This window comes from Populus euphratica, unplaced genomic scaffold (genome assembly GCF_000495115.2).
Source record: "Populus euphratica unplaced genomic scaffold, PopEup_1.0 scaffold110.1, whole genome shotgun sequence".
Classification (NCBI taxonomy): Eukaryota; Viridiplantae; Streptophyta; class Magnoliopsida; order Malpighiales; family Salicaceae; genus Populus; species Populus euphratica.
In genome coordinates this window covers 162,378-175,729 of record NW_011499904.1, presented here as the reverse complement: position 1 = coordinate 175,729, position 13,352 = coordinate 162,378, and the positions used below count along the sequence as shown (strand labels likewise).

The 13,352-nt window shown below is 31.4% G+C and overlaps 4 protein-coding genes across 6 annotated transcripts; 2 read left to right on the top strand and 2 right to left on the bottom strand.

Annotated features, from left to right (window-relative positions):
* Positions 1-6: 6 nt before the first annotated feature.
* On the top strand, positions 7-3,183 carry LOC105133189 (E3 ubiquitin-protein ligase SINA-like 7). 2 transcript variants are annotated; one of them, XM_011037057.1, is made up of 3 exons: positions 7-491; positions 1,685-2,358; positions 2,728-3,183. In XM_011037057.1, the coding sequence occupies exons 1-3, from the start codon at positions 66-68 to the stop codon at positions 2,735-2,737; spliced, it is 1,110 nt and encodes a 369-aa protein (XP_011035359.1). In that variant the 5' UTR covers positions 7-65; the 3' UTR covers positions 2,738-3,183. The 2 variants fall into 2 exon arrangements, with proteins under 2 accessions (XP_011035359.1, XP_011035360.1); XM_011037058.1 differs by lacking the exon at positions 2,728-3,183 and having other exon boundaries at positions 1,685-2,537.
* A 284-nt stretch (positions 3,184-3,467) lies between these two features.
* LOC105133187 (transmembrane protein, putative (DUF3464)) lies at positions 3,468-4,323 on the top strand. The gene has a single exon (XM_011037052.1). The coding sequence runs from the start codon at positions 3,561-3,563 to the stop codon at positions 4,107-4,109; it is 549 nt and encodes a 182-aa protein (XP_011035354.1). The 5' UTR covers positions 3,468-3,560; the 3' UTR covers positions 4,110-4,323.
* A 3,623-nt stretch (positions 4,324-7,946) lies between these two features.
* Positions 7,947-9,151, bottom strand: LOC105133185 (FK506-binding protein 4-like). 2 transcript variants are annotated; one of them, XM_011037050.1, is made up of 3 exons: positions 8,924-9,151; positions 8,521-8,596; positions 7,947-8,424 (listed from the first exon to the last, which is right to left on the bottom strand). In XM_011037050.1, exons 2-3 carry the CDS (start codon positions 8,543-8,545, stop codon positions 8,117-8,119), a joined length of 333 nt encoding a protein of 110 aa, XP_011035352.1. In that variant the 5' UTR covers positions 8,546-8,596; positions 8,924-9,151; the 3' UTR covers positions 7,947-8,116. The 2 variants fall into 2 exon arrangements, with proteins under 2 accessions (XP_011035352.1, XP_011035351.1); XM_011037049.1 differs by having other exon boundaries at positions 9,001-9,150.
* An 811-nt stretch (positions 9,152-9,962) lies between these two features.
* On the bottom strand, positions 9,963-12,744 carry LOC105133184 (uncharacterized). The gene is made up of 5 exons (XM_011037048.1): positions 12,660-12,744; positions 12,529-12,537; positions 12,215-12,290; positions 11,821-12,096; positions 9,963-10,663 (listed from the first exon to the last, which is right to left on the bottom strand). The coding sequence occupies exons 1-5, from the start codon at positions 12,663-12,665 to the stop codon at positions 10,653-10,655; spliced, it is 378 nt and encodes a 125-aa protein (XP_011035350.1). The 5' UTR covers positions 12,666-12,744; the 3' UTR covers positions 9,963-10,652.
* Between the last annotated feature and the right edge of the window lie 608 nt (positions 12,745-13,352).

Sequence of the window (13,352 nt, the reverse complement as noted above, 5' to 3'; positions counted from 1 at the left end):
TAAGGTTTCACTTTGGTAAAACAATTTAAAAAAAAATCTAATTTTGCTTAGAGAGAGATAAAGAGATGAGAAAATTCTTACTTGAAGATGGAGAAGGTTCAAGCTATCCAAGGCCGAAAAGACAAAGACCCTCTTCTCCCTCCTCTCCTCCTCCTCCTGAATTTCCTATGGAAGAAATTGCTCGTGAGGAAGAAGATTCTGATGAAGAAGAAGATGATGATGAAGACACAAGTGATGAAAGTGAAGAAGAAGATGAGGAGGAGGTGGAAGAAATAGTGAGACCACTACCACGACCACCACTACAACAAAATAATCAGATGGAAACTGTGGGACTACAACTACTACAACCCAGATTATATGAGAGCCCAATCTTTCTAGAACCTACCCTTGTGAGGCCCAGCAGAAATGGAGCTATTTTTGTAGCTTTATCAGACCCAGAAGTTCTTGATTGTCCCACCTGCTGTGAAACCTTGACCATTCCTGTTTTTCAGGTATTTGTTTCTTTTTTCTGTTTTTTTTCCTCTTGCTTGTCATGTCCTCGCTTTTAATGATAGTTTATTTACGCGCGCGCATGTTGAATATGGTAAGGGATTGTTGGCTTATTAGGCTAAGATTTGAAGTTTAGATTTGGCTTTTTTAGTCAGATTATGGTTAGATACTTTGAGTTTCTTGATTTTGTATCTGGGTTTTGATTATTTGTTCTTGGTACTATTTTCCGTGCGAGAAAGGATTTTGACCTCTTTGTTAGCTTGTTTTCTTGAAATTGAACTTTTCTATTCAGTTTATATAGTTGTTTTGTGTATATATCAGAGCTATGCTTTCATTAGTTTTGAAGTAAGATGTTATCATTTGACATCTTTTGGTAGCTAAGAAGATAGACATTGGATGTTAATGAATAGGAAGTTGATATCTGGTCTTGTAAGAATTTCCAGTTTGTGTGGTTAAGTGGCTATGGAAGTTGGAATGTTTTTTTTTTTATGTGGTCTAGTTAATGTAATGGACTGGAGTTTCATTTGTTTGATTGGGATGAAGCTCATATTGCCTTGCATGATTGAGGTTTAGGAGCTGGAAATTTAACAATTGAACCAGGTACTTCTTGGGAAATGGTGGTTGTGCTGCTTCAAAGGTAACTTTCCAGATGTGGTGCGGAGAGAGATTTAAGGATGGTTGGAGATCTATTGTCTTGATGTTCTTGTAGGATTATGAAGTTTGAAGTTGCGAGTAATATTGTCAAAGAGAAGTTGAAGTTTGAACTCTTAGGAATAAGACAATCATTGTAATCTGCCAAAAAAATTGCATTGAGGTTATGATTATATAGGAAGTTGTCAAAGATGACATGGGGATTAGAGAGGTTTTCATCATACTTTAGAACATTTTTTATCCTCCAGTTATAAACAACTTGTATTTATTAAAATTTCATAATTTCTCTTAAAGCATTCTTTTAAAAAACATGTGGATGCACGGATCTTTCAAGAGAATGAAATGTTGAAAAGATCACTCAGAAATAACATTGATTTTCTCAATAGAGATCTGTATCAGTAGATGCTAAAAACTAGTTCTATTCTTATTTCATTGATTCAATGTTTTAGTTTCTATGTGAGTTATTATATGACATTTATGATATTCTGTCTCGTGAGTAGAATTTTTCTTGATTTATTTTCTGTGTTCTTGCTGGGAAATTTAGTGTCAGAATGGACATGTAGCTTGTTCTTCTTGCAGCAAAAAACTCCAACATAAGTGTCCTTCTTGCGCTATGCCCATTGGTGATAACCGTTGTTGTGCCATTGAGAAGGTTCTTGAATCACTGAAGGTACAATGCTCCAATTGGAGGTATGGATGCAGAGAAAACATTTGTTTCAGTAAGAAATACGAACATGACAAGTGGTGTAGCCATGCGCTGTGCACATGCCCCCTGTTGGGTTGCAACTTCCAGGGCTCATCTAAGCAATTGTACCTACACTGTAGACGTAAACATTTAGGCAAGTTGACAAGTTTCCAATTCAATACCAGCTTCCCTCTTTTCATTACTGTCAATGACAAATTCTGTATTCTTCAAGAAGATAAAGAAGGTGTTTTATTCATTCTGAATAATAGATGGGATACTCTTGGACATGTGATCACTGTTAGTTGTATGGGGCTTTCTTCATCGAAGCCAGGGTACTTTTACAAACTTATGACAAGAGCAGAGGGAAGCAATATCAGATTCCAGTCTTCCACAAGAAATGTCCAGACCAGAGTTGATGACCCTCCATCGCTGGGGTGCCTTCTAGTACCAAATGATTTCCTTGGTGCTTATGGGCAGATAACCTTGGACGTCTGCATCTGGCATCTTGGCTCATATCCTGCCATTAGCTCTGTGTGAGTTATTAAAGAACTGAATAGCTGTTTGTGAGTGGTCCTTTTGACATTATAAAAGCAGATGTGGCTAGGGCTAGCCTGTTTCTTAGTTTCTATATCATCCTTTAATTTCTTTCCTTTTTCTCTCTGATTGAATCTATATTATGATGATATTACTACAACAATTTTCATTTTTCCCCTATTGATTCCTAGGCTCCTCTCAAGTCCCATGTTTGTGTTCATGACTTTATCCACCAAATAAATGATACAGCTTGAACTGTATCAATCAGAAGTGTGTGTGTGTTTGTGTTGGGATATATTTTGTGAAGTGGTATGTTCTTTTCTGGTCCCTAGTGGTTCCTCACTTTGATCAATCCATTTGATGCACAGAAGAGCATGACCTCGGATTAAAGATTGCAGCATCAACGTTTCCTGGTTAACTCAGATGCCCTCTCAGCAGTTCCTGGGATCGACTGGCTGCCGCACACTAGGCAGGCTGCTGTTCTGACATAGCATGGTCATATACATGAACAACAATTTGAGTTGGTGGCTCTCCTATGTCAATTTTCATTAACTTGAAGAGATGGTACATCAATACTCTTGGAGATCAAGTACACTACCCTCGCTGGTTAAGGCTTGAAATAAGGGGTAGCTACAATTTCTCCAATCATAAACGTATACAGTACAATACAAATAGTGTAATGTAAGCTTGTACAAAAACGACCTTATTGTTACAGCATGATCAGGGGAAAGAAATTATGGCTGTCCTGTGATGTTGCTGCTAGAATACATTTAATGAACTCGAAACAAGGGCCACTGAGATAATTGGTCTTGAAGTAGATCAAACTAGGCATTTGCCCCGCCATGATTTCCGTTAAAAATGAAAATCTGACAGCATGATGTGTTTGAAGTCTTAAATAATTTGGTTAAACTTGAGATCGTCTCATCCCTAAGAGTAGTAGTTGTTATCACACTTCAAAATAAATCATCGTCGGTTAGCTATATGGGAGTAAATTCTTCAGGAAGGAACAAATTTGTCCATTTGTGCAGGATGGGACCTCAAGAATTTTACTCAAAATATCATCACAAGATAAATAAATCAAGGAATATCTTTGGAATCTTGGAACCAAGGCACTTCCATCCATTTATTTTTGGATAAGATACATGGAACACATAGCATAAGGCTAGCATCATGAGAAAAGGTATAGCTTAATTGAGAAACCATGAATACTCTAGTTTGTTCACAAAAATCACCCCTCTACCTTGCAAACTCTTCACCATGGAGGCCAATGGCTCCTTCTATCCTCCCAACAAGCATACAAAAACCCCTAAACAGCCCACCTGCAACATGGAAAGTGCAAGCAAGTGCTAAAGGCTTTGGCAGCGCCCCACCTTCCATACAAGAAAGTAGCATTAAGAAAACCTCCAAAAACACCAACAACAATGACGACGAAGAAATCCCAGAAGAGGTGCTTTATAGAATCATAAAGAGAGTGTTGGTATCCGTTGGGGCACCTATGGCACTTGCCTTTGCATCAATGAACGTGATAGGTTTGGTCATGGAGCAACACATATGGAATGTGCCAAAATGGTTCATGTTTTTGACACTTTTTCTTACTTTAGGAGCTTCTGTTTGTGGGATTGCCTATGGGGCTTTATCTACAAGCATGGATCCAAACGAAAAGGGATCGTTTCTTGGGTTTGAACAAGTCCAGAAGAATTGGGTTGAGATGTGGAAAGAAGAAGATGAGGGCAAGAAATCTTGGGACTGAGAAAGGATAAGATCACCAGCCTCGCACGTGCTTTTCTCTCCTTCATTATTATTTTTTTCTTCCTAATATGGGAGGGCATGGATTAGCAATGCTCTTGCTAGCCAGAGAGTTGGTGTTCTAGTTTCTCGATGTTGTTTTGCTCTCTCCTATGGAGCTAATTGCAAATATATGGTTACAACGAAATTATAATCCAATTACCATCATGTTTAAATTTTATAAAGCGTTTTGGTTAGTGTATTAGAATAAAAATAATAAACTCAAAGGAGATATAATATTGTTTGATTGAAAAGATATTCAAATGAAATAAATATTTTTTTTAAGGTAATTTTATTTTAAATTTTTTTATTTTTAAAATATTAAAACACCGAGAGAGATGTAATGTTTGTCTCCATTGTCTCTTTTTTTTTTTTTCAAAAAAGTAACTTACTGTGGAAGACATTATAGCTCCTAAAACAATTTTATAGTAAAATTCACAATTTATGAAAGTGAATTTATAATTAGTAGAGTTTATATGAAAACATTATTTTAAAAGCTGGTTTAAAAGTGTAGTTACGATTATTTTTTTAAAGTATTTTTTATTTAAAAATATATTAAAATAATATCTTTTTATTTTTTAAAAAAATTATTTTTAATATCAGCGCATCAAAATATCTGAAAACACAAAAAAAATATTAATTTAAAGTTAAAAAAATAAAAAAATTTGAAATTTTTTTAAAATATTTTTAAAATATAAAAACAAAAAAAATTGCATTCCTATGTTATCTTTCATGCTAATTAGTGTTTTGATAAATTAAAAACATTTATTTGAGTTTCCTTTGATAGATAAACATAAACAGAGAGATAATTCTTCACGCCAACAGACACTTATCGGTAATGCCTAATTCCAAAACTAGCTTTAATTGTGGGAAGAAAGCAGCTAGAAAAAGCAGCATGTTCCGTCATACCGTTACATCTACGAATGGCACCAAAATCAAAACATAAACTAATGGAATCAGGACATGGACACGTGTATTAAATATTTTTATTGATGAAGATGTTTAATTGTTTTTAATAAGCATGAAGATACTTTACTGGTAAAAAATCCTGCATGTTTTTGGCCATATATGACGTCCTCAAAGTGGGTTTTATTTGATGCCTCTCAAATATCTCATCCTCAACAACAATGACCGGATTTCATTGAATATTTTAATTTGTTTACGGCACCTGTGATTTTTTTAAAAATTAAAAAAAATATTTAGACAGTAAAAATCATCTGTTTTTTATTAAATTCAACTTAACAGTGTAATATTGAAACTTTCTAATTTGATTAATTTAATTTAAAATTAATTCATGTGATAATTATTTTAATTTAACCAGCTTAAAAACATATGAATAAACTTGTTAAAAAAAGTTTAAGGATGTTATTAAAAAAAATTGACATACAGATCAACTTGTTAAAATTTTTTAAAGGATGATATTAAAAAAAATAACATAAAACATTTTTAGACCTAACTTTTTATCTAGTCCGAGTTAAAATTAAATCATATAAAAATTAATTTATATGATTGGATCAACTTGGTTGGTTAAAAAACAAATAAATTGATCGATAAAAAAATTTAAGGATGATATAGAGAAAACTAAATGATGAATTAACAAGAAAAAAACCATCTTAACTTGTTTTCTTGTTTAACTCAAGTTTAAAATGAAATTATATAGGGGTTGTTTAGCATAATTCAATCAACTTGGTTAATTAAAAAACAATCTAAATTATTATTAAAAAATTAAATAATAAAATTAAAAAAATAACTAAAATGAAATTAAAAAGGAAAGGAATGAAAAACAAGTAAACTAAATCGAGACCATAATAATTCTCAAGTTTTTTTATTTAGGCATGTTTGTTTCATGAAAATAATTTTTTTTAAAATTATTTTCCAAACTTTTATGTATTTATTTGTTATTAGAAAATTTGTTCAATAAAAAACACTTTACAATTAAAGAAAAATTTGGTTTGATTTCTAGAAAAGTATTTTTATTTTATTTCGAATGGAAAACACTTTCTAAAAATTGTGAAAAAATTAGAAATATTATATTATTTGCTTATTATATCAAATTTGATACTCGAATTGTTATATATTTTATTTTGAATATTTGTTTTTCAATTTCATCCATTAAAATTTGATTTAATTTGATTTTTATATTAACTTTACTTCTTATTTCTTATGATGGTTATTTATTTTTTTCTTATTATGTTTTTAATTAAAAATTTTTATTTATCAAATTTGGTCCTTATTCTTTTTATTGTTATTTTTTTTATTTGAAATAATTTATGAAATTATAATTTTTTTAAAAAAATTCATCATCTTTTAATTTGTTTATTTGTTAGATTTTTTTATTTAAAATAATTTATGAAATTATATTTTTTTAATTTTATTGTGATTCAACTTTTAAATTTATAAGATTTGTAACTTATTATTTTAATAAACTTGAAAAATAATATTAATAATTTATTTTTCAGTTCATTTCTCATGATATAGTTATATACTATAAATTATTTTTTAATTTATTTTTTATAAAATTATAAAATATAACAAAATAATTTATTTTCTAATAATTTATTTAAAAAATTACTTTAAAAAAAATTACTATCCACTGAACAAATTACTTTTTATATACAAGTAATTAGTTGAAGGGCTGCTGTGCACATGACCTCATGAATGATGACATTTAGTAGCATTTTTTCCCATTTTGATTAAGACCCTTTTATCATCAAGTGGAAGGGTTGTGTTTAGCTTCCTATAGAATAAACCTCCTCCGCAGAGAAGAGCCTTTGATATTTTTAATCCATCGCAAGTGCTTGCTAACCTTCAAATGGTCCCTCCCTTGGTCGATGTCTATATCATACGTACATATTACGATGCCATCCTGCTCTGACGTTGACTCCTCTGATGGACGACGTCATGCAAGACGGCTGAAGCAAGTTTAGCCTCCACCCAGTTGGATCCTCGATGGTTGGGTCAGGGTGGCCTTGCAAGAACGGTCCCGACGCAAAAAGTAGAACGTAAAAAAAATGGATTTGAATTGCTTGAAGGAGACGACATTCCTAAATCTCATGGGTAGTCGATGATGATTGATACATGGTGGCGCCGGACAAATTAAGCGATAACGAGATTTTCTTCGTCTGAGAATAATCTAAATATTTTATAGGGAGGCTTTTGTGGCCGGAGATGGTTCTTTGACGCTTGTCGATCTTTCTTTTCAATCTTTTAAGGTGGAATTCTTGAATCAATATTTTTAAAAATCTATTCCATTTAATATACAAATCAGTGATAAGGGTGTATGCTTAAATTCATTAAAAACATCATTTTAATTAATGTATAAAAAAATGATCTATATATATATATATATATAGCCTTTCTGGGCATTGAAAATGAAGCACCTACCTTCTACTCCAGCCATCAACTTTGCTGCGGGAGGATAACCATGTCTTCACTTACATGAAGACACTGCCCTGAAAGAATGATGAGTGGCTAGCTTGGCCATCTTTACGCTATAGTGATGGAAGTCTTTTTGTAATTGGGGTCGACTCCACCTGAATCTTTGGTTATGAAAATATATATATATATATATATATTTAATATAGTTTTGAAATGAATTTTTAAAATAAAAGAAACTGAAAAATCAGTTTTCTCTTAGCATGAACAAATTGACTCATTCTATTTATAAAATCAACCGACCAAGCAATAGCATACTAAAATAATTAATGTCAATAAATGCCAAACCTAAGATATGACATGATATATATCCTATATTAATATTAAATAGTTAATGAAAAATCAGCACCAAGAAGATTTTATGTAGTAATTCCAAAATAAGACCCACAATTCATTAAATATAGAGCAATCCCACTACAAGCTTGTACTGTAGTCTATTTCAAATATATAACACCGAATTTTCCAAAATCACAACTTATATATAAAAATTTATTTTTCACCTAGTTCATCTCTTATTAATATTTATTTAACATCTAATTAAGAAATTACACAGGCATTTGGATCCTCTTCAACACTTCTAACATGATAATATGCAGTCATGGGAGGATTATAGGCCTTGACCAGCTCGGCCACAGCATCTTGTTCTTTCTTCTTCGGATCTTCTTGCTTCTTTGGCTCTTCTTTCTTGGGTTCTTCCTTCTTCTTCTCTGGCTCTTTTGCTGGTCCTACTGTAATTATTTCTGTGTTACATAGCTTTCTCAGTTTGCTCACTATGTGTACTGGATCAACGTCCCCTATCACTGTCAACTTCTTGTCCTTCATGTCCATGGATATTGAATCCACCCCTGCAGATTTTGCATCACAAATCAAACCGCCCAATTATTATTTTTTCTTGAGAAAATTAATCACAAATTCTTCAAAAAAATAAAATAAATAAATACCTGAAAGGCTAGAGACTTTCTTCATGGCTTTTGTCTTGGCTTTGTCGTCATGCAAATCCAATTTCAACACGGCTTTCTGTAACAAAACAAAATCATGTTTTGTTATAAATAAATATACAGATAATCAAGAAACAGTGATCACCGAACATCACTATTAATTAAAGACAGTTATAATATGACCCCATCAAGGATTAATGCACTAAACACCAGTTTAATCAAAGATAAAGATGATATGGCGTCCCCATCAAGGTTTAATGGGCCAAGAATTATCTCATAGAAACAATAATGGCTAAAACAATCAAATTTAAGCTAACGAAACTCTCGGAATTATGGAGAAGAATCAAGCTTTTCATCAAAATAAGTTAATGATCGACCCCAAAGAAGAATAGAAAAAGAAAGGGACCTTTACTCATGATTCTTAATTTCACGCACGCATGCATGTCATCTAACAGAAGATATATAAAGAGAGCTGATCCTCACCTTCATATCTATAGCTAGCTTGGAGAGACTTGATCAAAGAAAGATTTCAGATCAAAGACAGCAAAATGAAAGGGTCTGCCGTGAAGAAGTAAGGCCAGAGGAGGAGGAGGAGGAGCTAAATAAGAAAAACTTGGTGATGAGGTGAAAGGGTTCTCGGTGGAGTTTTTATGGTTAGTAAAGGCAAGATTGTAGGACCATTGAACGAAGGCACTTCGGTGTTTCCCGCGTTGAAAACGACTTCGTTTACAATCATTGTACTTTCTGATTGTTGTTTTGTTTTGTTTTTGTTTTGTTTTTTTTTTAAATTGAAGTTATTTTTTACAAAACAATTTAGCATATTCTGGATAAAAAATACATAATTTTTTTAAAAAAAATAGATGAAAGTTTTTAATCGAGAATTTCTAAAAGTTTGAGTGTAAAATTGATATTAAAAATCACATTTCATAGTAACATTGATACTACATGTAAAATTGGGTGGTATTTTTGAGATTTATCCTTTTTCCCCTTCACTTTTCTTTCTGAAAAAACTCTCACTCATGTAAATTAGCTATGATTTATGATCCTAAGGAATAAATCGGTAAATAGTTTAAATTTTAGAGTTAATAATTTTTTTAAAATAAATCAAACTGACATAAAATGATATGTTTTAAAATCATCTCATAAAATTATTTTTCATACTTTGATGATATTTTTAAATTAACTTTAATATATTAAAAACAAACTCATCTCCCCAATACCATATATTCATTCATATCAAAATTGTAACTAAATATTGACTTCATGGGAACCAAGCGAGTACATAACTTGTTCATCAATGTGTATGTATTACATGTATGGTTGAGATACATCGATCAAATAAGCTATGTACTCTCTTTCAACTTGGTTTTTGTTTATATATATATATATAGAAAAGCAAATAAAATGATGTTTTTCAACTCGAAAGGCAGAAGAAGCAACAGCAGCCAGTCAACAATGCTTGTTTTCTAATCTCTCCCATGGTTATCAACCCGGTCCCTCTGGAGATTTGTCTCTAAAATAGAAGCCACGACTCCGCTTTCGTAGAAACAACTCTAGCCAGCGTAAGGACATCATCTTGATTTCCAAATCTTTATGGTCAAGATGATAGATCTACTGGTGTTCTGTTCCTTTCAGTCACGCGTAAGGACAAGTCCAGTCAACAATGCAAGACTCGTATATTACTATCTAAGCTTGTAATTTAGCAGCACAGGATCGGCCTTATAAATAGAATCACACTAACACAGGAGGGGTTTGTGTCTATCCTTGCAGAAGACAGGAAGAGCTCCGATGGACATGGCGTCCTCAAAACCTTGCAAGATTTTGCATTTTGTTTAAGCATTTCTAATTCAGCCATTCGAATTACGGATTATTTGATAGAAATTCCATATTTTTCACCCCAATATTATGTCCTGTATTCCTTTATTTATTTTATTTTCAAATCCGATACCCCACTCGTAAAATTCTAGCCGCCGTCCCTGCAGTAACCTTGGAGTTCTTGTGTGCTTGGCATACCATGTAATTAATAGAATCTCAAGGGTCAGGCCTGTTATTTTCGAAGGGAAACAGTCCACTCTAGGTTCTAGATTCATTATCAGCATCTAGTCCAAAAATATGGCCAAGAAATCAATGATATCTTAAGTCACAACTGAAATATGCAAAGATCCAAAAGAAAATTAGTTCTAGCTTTGAAGAAACTAGTCCTAAAAGAAAATTAAAGGTCGAGCTTTACACAAACAGAGCTAGCAGAGGCAATCTAGGAAAGGCAGGGGCATAAGAGCAATCCACGAGGTTGAATTGCCCCGGGATAGACGCTAGAGGGATCCGATTATCCGAACGGGTCAGGTTGGGTGCCTTTGATGGGGGCAACTTATATATAGTTAATTTTTTTTGTTAAGATTTTTATAAATAAAATATATCAGATAAATATGTTAGATAAAAAAAAACTTGGAACTTTATAAATCTAGTCAACATATAGACTCTAATAAGATATTATCAAATTTTAATTCTATATATCTTATTCTAGATAATCATCTATAATATAAATATTAAAGATACGATAAATTGTTATATATTTTTGATTTAGAATAATAATTCATATTAAGATATTGATTTTTTTATACTTTTATATATATATATATATATATAAAAGATATGATAAATATCTCTTATATATATCTCTTATATATATATATAACATCTTTTAAAAAACTTACTGTACTAACTATCTTATTAATAATATATATAAGAGATATTTATCTCTTATTAATATTGTCAAAAACAAAAAACTTTTCGTTATTTTTTTCTTTAAAAATAACAAGGTTTAGAAGATATAAATATCTTATCAACCATATAAATAAATGATTCATAACCTTTTATCTCTTGAGATAAAGATATATAAATTTTAGAGTATTAACCAACTTAAAATTAAAAAAAAAAACATCTTTATTTCTTGAATTTAATTTTTTTAAAAAACACTTAGTGCTTAAGTAATTTAATATATTTTTCATAAATATATTAACTTTATCATCAGAGGATTTTAAAGTCTCACTGATTGAGACTGTTTTTACAGATATTCAAAATTTTAATATAAGTTTGAAGTTTTTTATATTAAGAAAAAGAAATCCAAGTATTTGAATATGTCTTAGATATTAAATAACCTTTTAGTTATATATTTTGAATTTTAGAACATCATCTCAAAACAAATATAAAGGGTTTATGAAATTGAAATTTTATATTTTAAGAGATAATTTATTTTAACATCTAATTAAAATAAAAGTTAAGAAATGACACAAGCATTAGTACCATCCTCAACACTTGAAACATGGTAATACATGGTCGCGTGAGGATAATAGGACCTGTGAGCCCTCGCCAACTCATACACGTATTGATCTTCATCTTTCTTCTCATCTTCTGGTTTCTCTGGCTCTTCTTTTTTCTTTTCAGGCTCTTTTGCGTCTCCTACAGAAACTATCTCTACGTGACAAAACTTTCTCAATTTGTTCACTATGTTTACTGGATCGATGTCGCCTGTTACTGTCAATTTGTTGTCCTTCCGGTCCATGGATATTGAATCCACCCCTGCAAGTCAGCATCACAAAATAAACCACTTAATTATTTTTAAATAAATTTATATATATATCTTCAATAATAATCTTGATTTATAAGTTAATATGATCATGGAGGGGGGAAAAAATACTTGAGAAACCAGAGACTGTCTTCATAGCCCTTTTCTTGGTTTTCTCATCATGTATATCCAGTTTCAACGTAGCTTTCTGTGACAAAACAAGTTCAAGTTAATTTTGTTATAAATCAATATCAAGAACTTAACATTACTAAAAGATAAGCCCAAAAAAATGATCAAAATGATATTTTAGCTGATAAAATTCTCAGAATTGTAGAAAAGAAGCAAGTTCTCCATCAAAACAAACTAAAAAAAATACAAGAAATAAAGACTTGACTCATTCCTTCATGCATGACTGCGCGCAATAAGAATTCGTTTGGGCAACGTACGCGGTGCTCCTGCATGTAGTGCAAAATGTGTTTTGCATAAAAAAATAATATCTTTCATGCCAAACACATAGCCAAACAAAGCCTAATATAGTCACTAACAGAAAATTAATATAGAGGAAGTTGATTCTCACCTGCATGTTTATATATAGAGGAATATTGAAGATCAAGGACAGTGAAGGAAGCTTGAGGTCAAGAACCAAGACAGGAGGAGGTGAATGTTATAAACTTGGCGTGCAGATAGAGGCATAGAGGTTGATTTTATAGCGACGGGGAGAAAACTGAGTCAGCCACGAGGTCAAGTTTGGGGTCCATGAGCACAAATTGTGGGGCATGTCAGCAAGCAAAGGAAAGCACATTGGTGGTTATGTTGAAAACGACTTCGTTTCACTCATTGCACTTTTTAAAATTTTACTGAATTTTGTTTATATTATTGCTAGTCAAGGAGAAGTTTAGTGGTACCCTGGGAATATGATAAATTTTTTTAATGTACCGAATATAAGTATGTTTTACTTGACAAAATTTAAATTAATATTTTTAGTGTGTTTTTATGATTTTAATGTATTAATGTTAAAAAATAAAAAAATAAAAAAAATTATTTTAACATATTTTTAAATAAAAAATATTTTTAAAAAACATATTATACCATAATAACAAACACATATTAAATCAATGGATCTTAGGACTTAAAGCCAATTTTTTTTAAAGACAAGATATAAGATATAATCTCTTAAAGCTAACTTTAATGTGTTAAAATAAGTCATTTATATTCGATGAGGTTGAGATACACACACACACACACGCACTTAATTTTTAATATATATATA

Bases quoted from the DNA above. Each gene is read 5' to 3' on its own strand.
- LOC105133189 (XM_011037057.1), top strand. From the start codon at position 66: ATGAGAAAATTCTTACTTGAAGATGGAGAAGGTTCAAGCTATCCAAGG. The intron at 492-1,684 runs GTATTTGTTTCT...TGGGAAATTTAG, and splicing joins TGACCATTCCTGTTTTTCAG to TGTCAGAATGGACATGTAGC.
- LOC105133184 (XM_011037048.1), bottom strand. The intron at 12,097-12,214 runs GTATTTTTTCCC...GCTGACTTGCAG, and splicing joins GACAGTCTCTGGTTTCTCAA to GGGTGGATTCAATATCCATG.
- LOC105133187 (XM_011037052.1), top strand. From the start codon at position 3,561: ATGAATACTCTAGTTTGTTCACAAAAATCACCCCTCTACCTTGCAAAC.
- LOC105133185 (XM_011037049.1), bottom strand. The intron at 8,425-8,520 runs GTATTTATTTAT...CAAAATCTGCAG, and splicing joins GAAAGTCTCTAGCCTTTCAG to GGGTGGATTCAATATCCATG.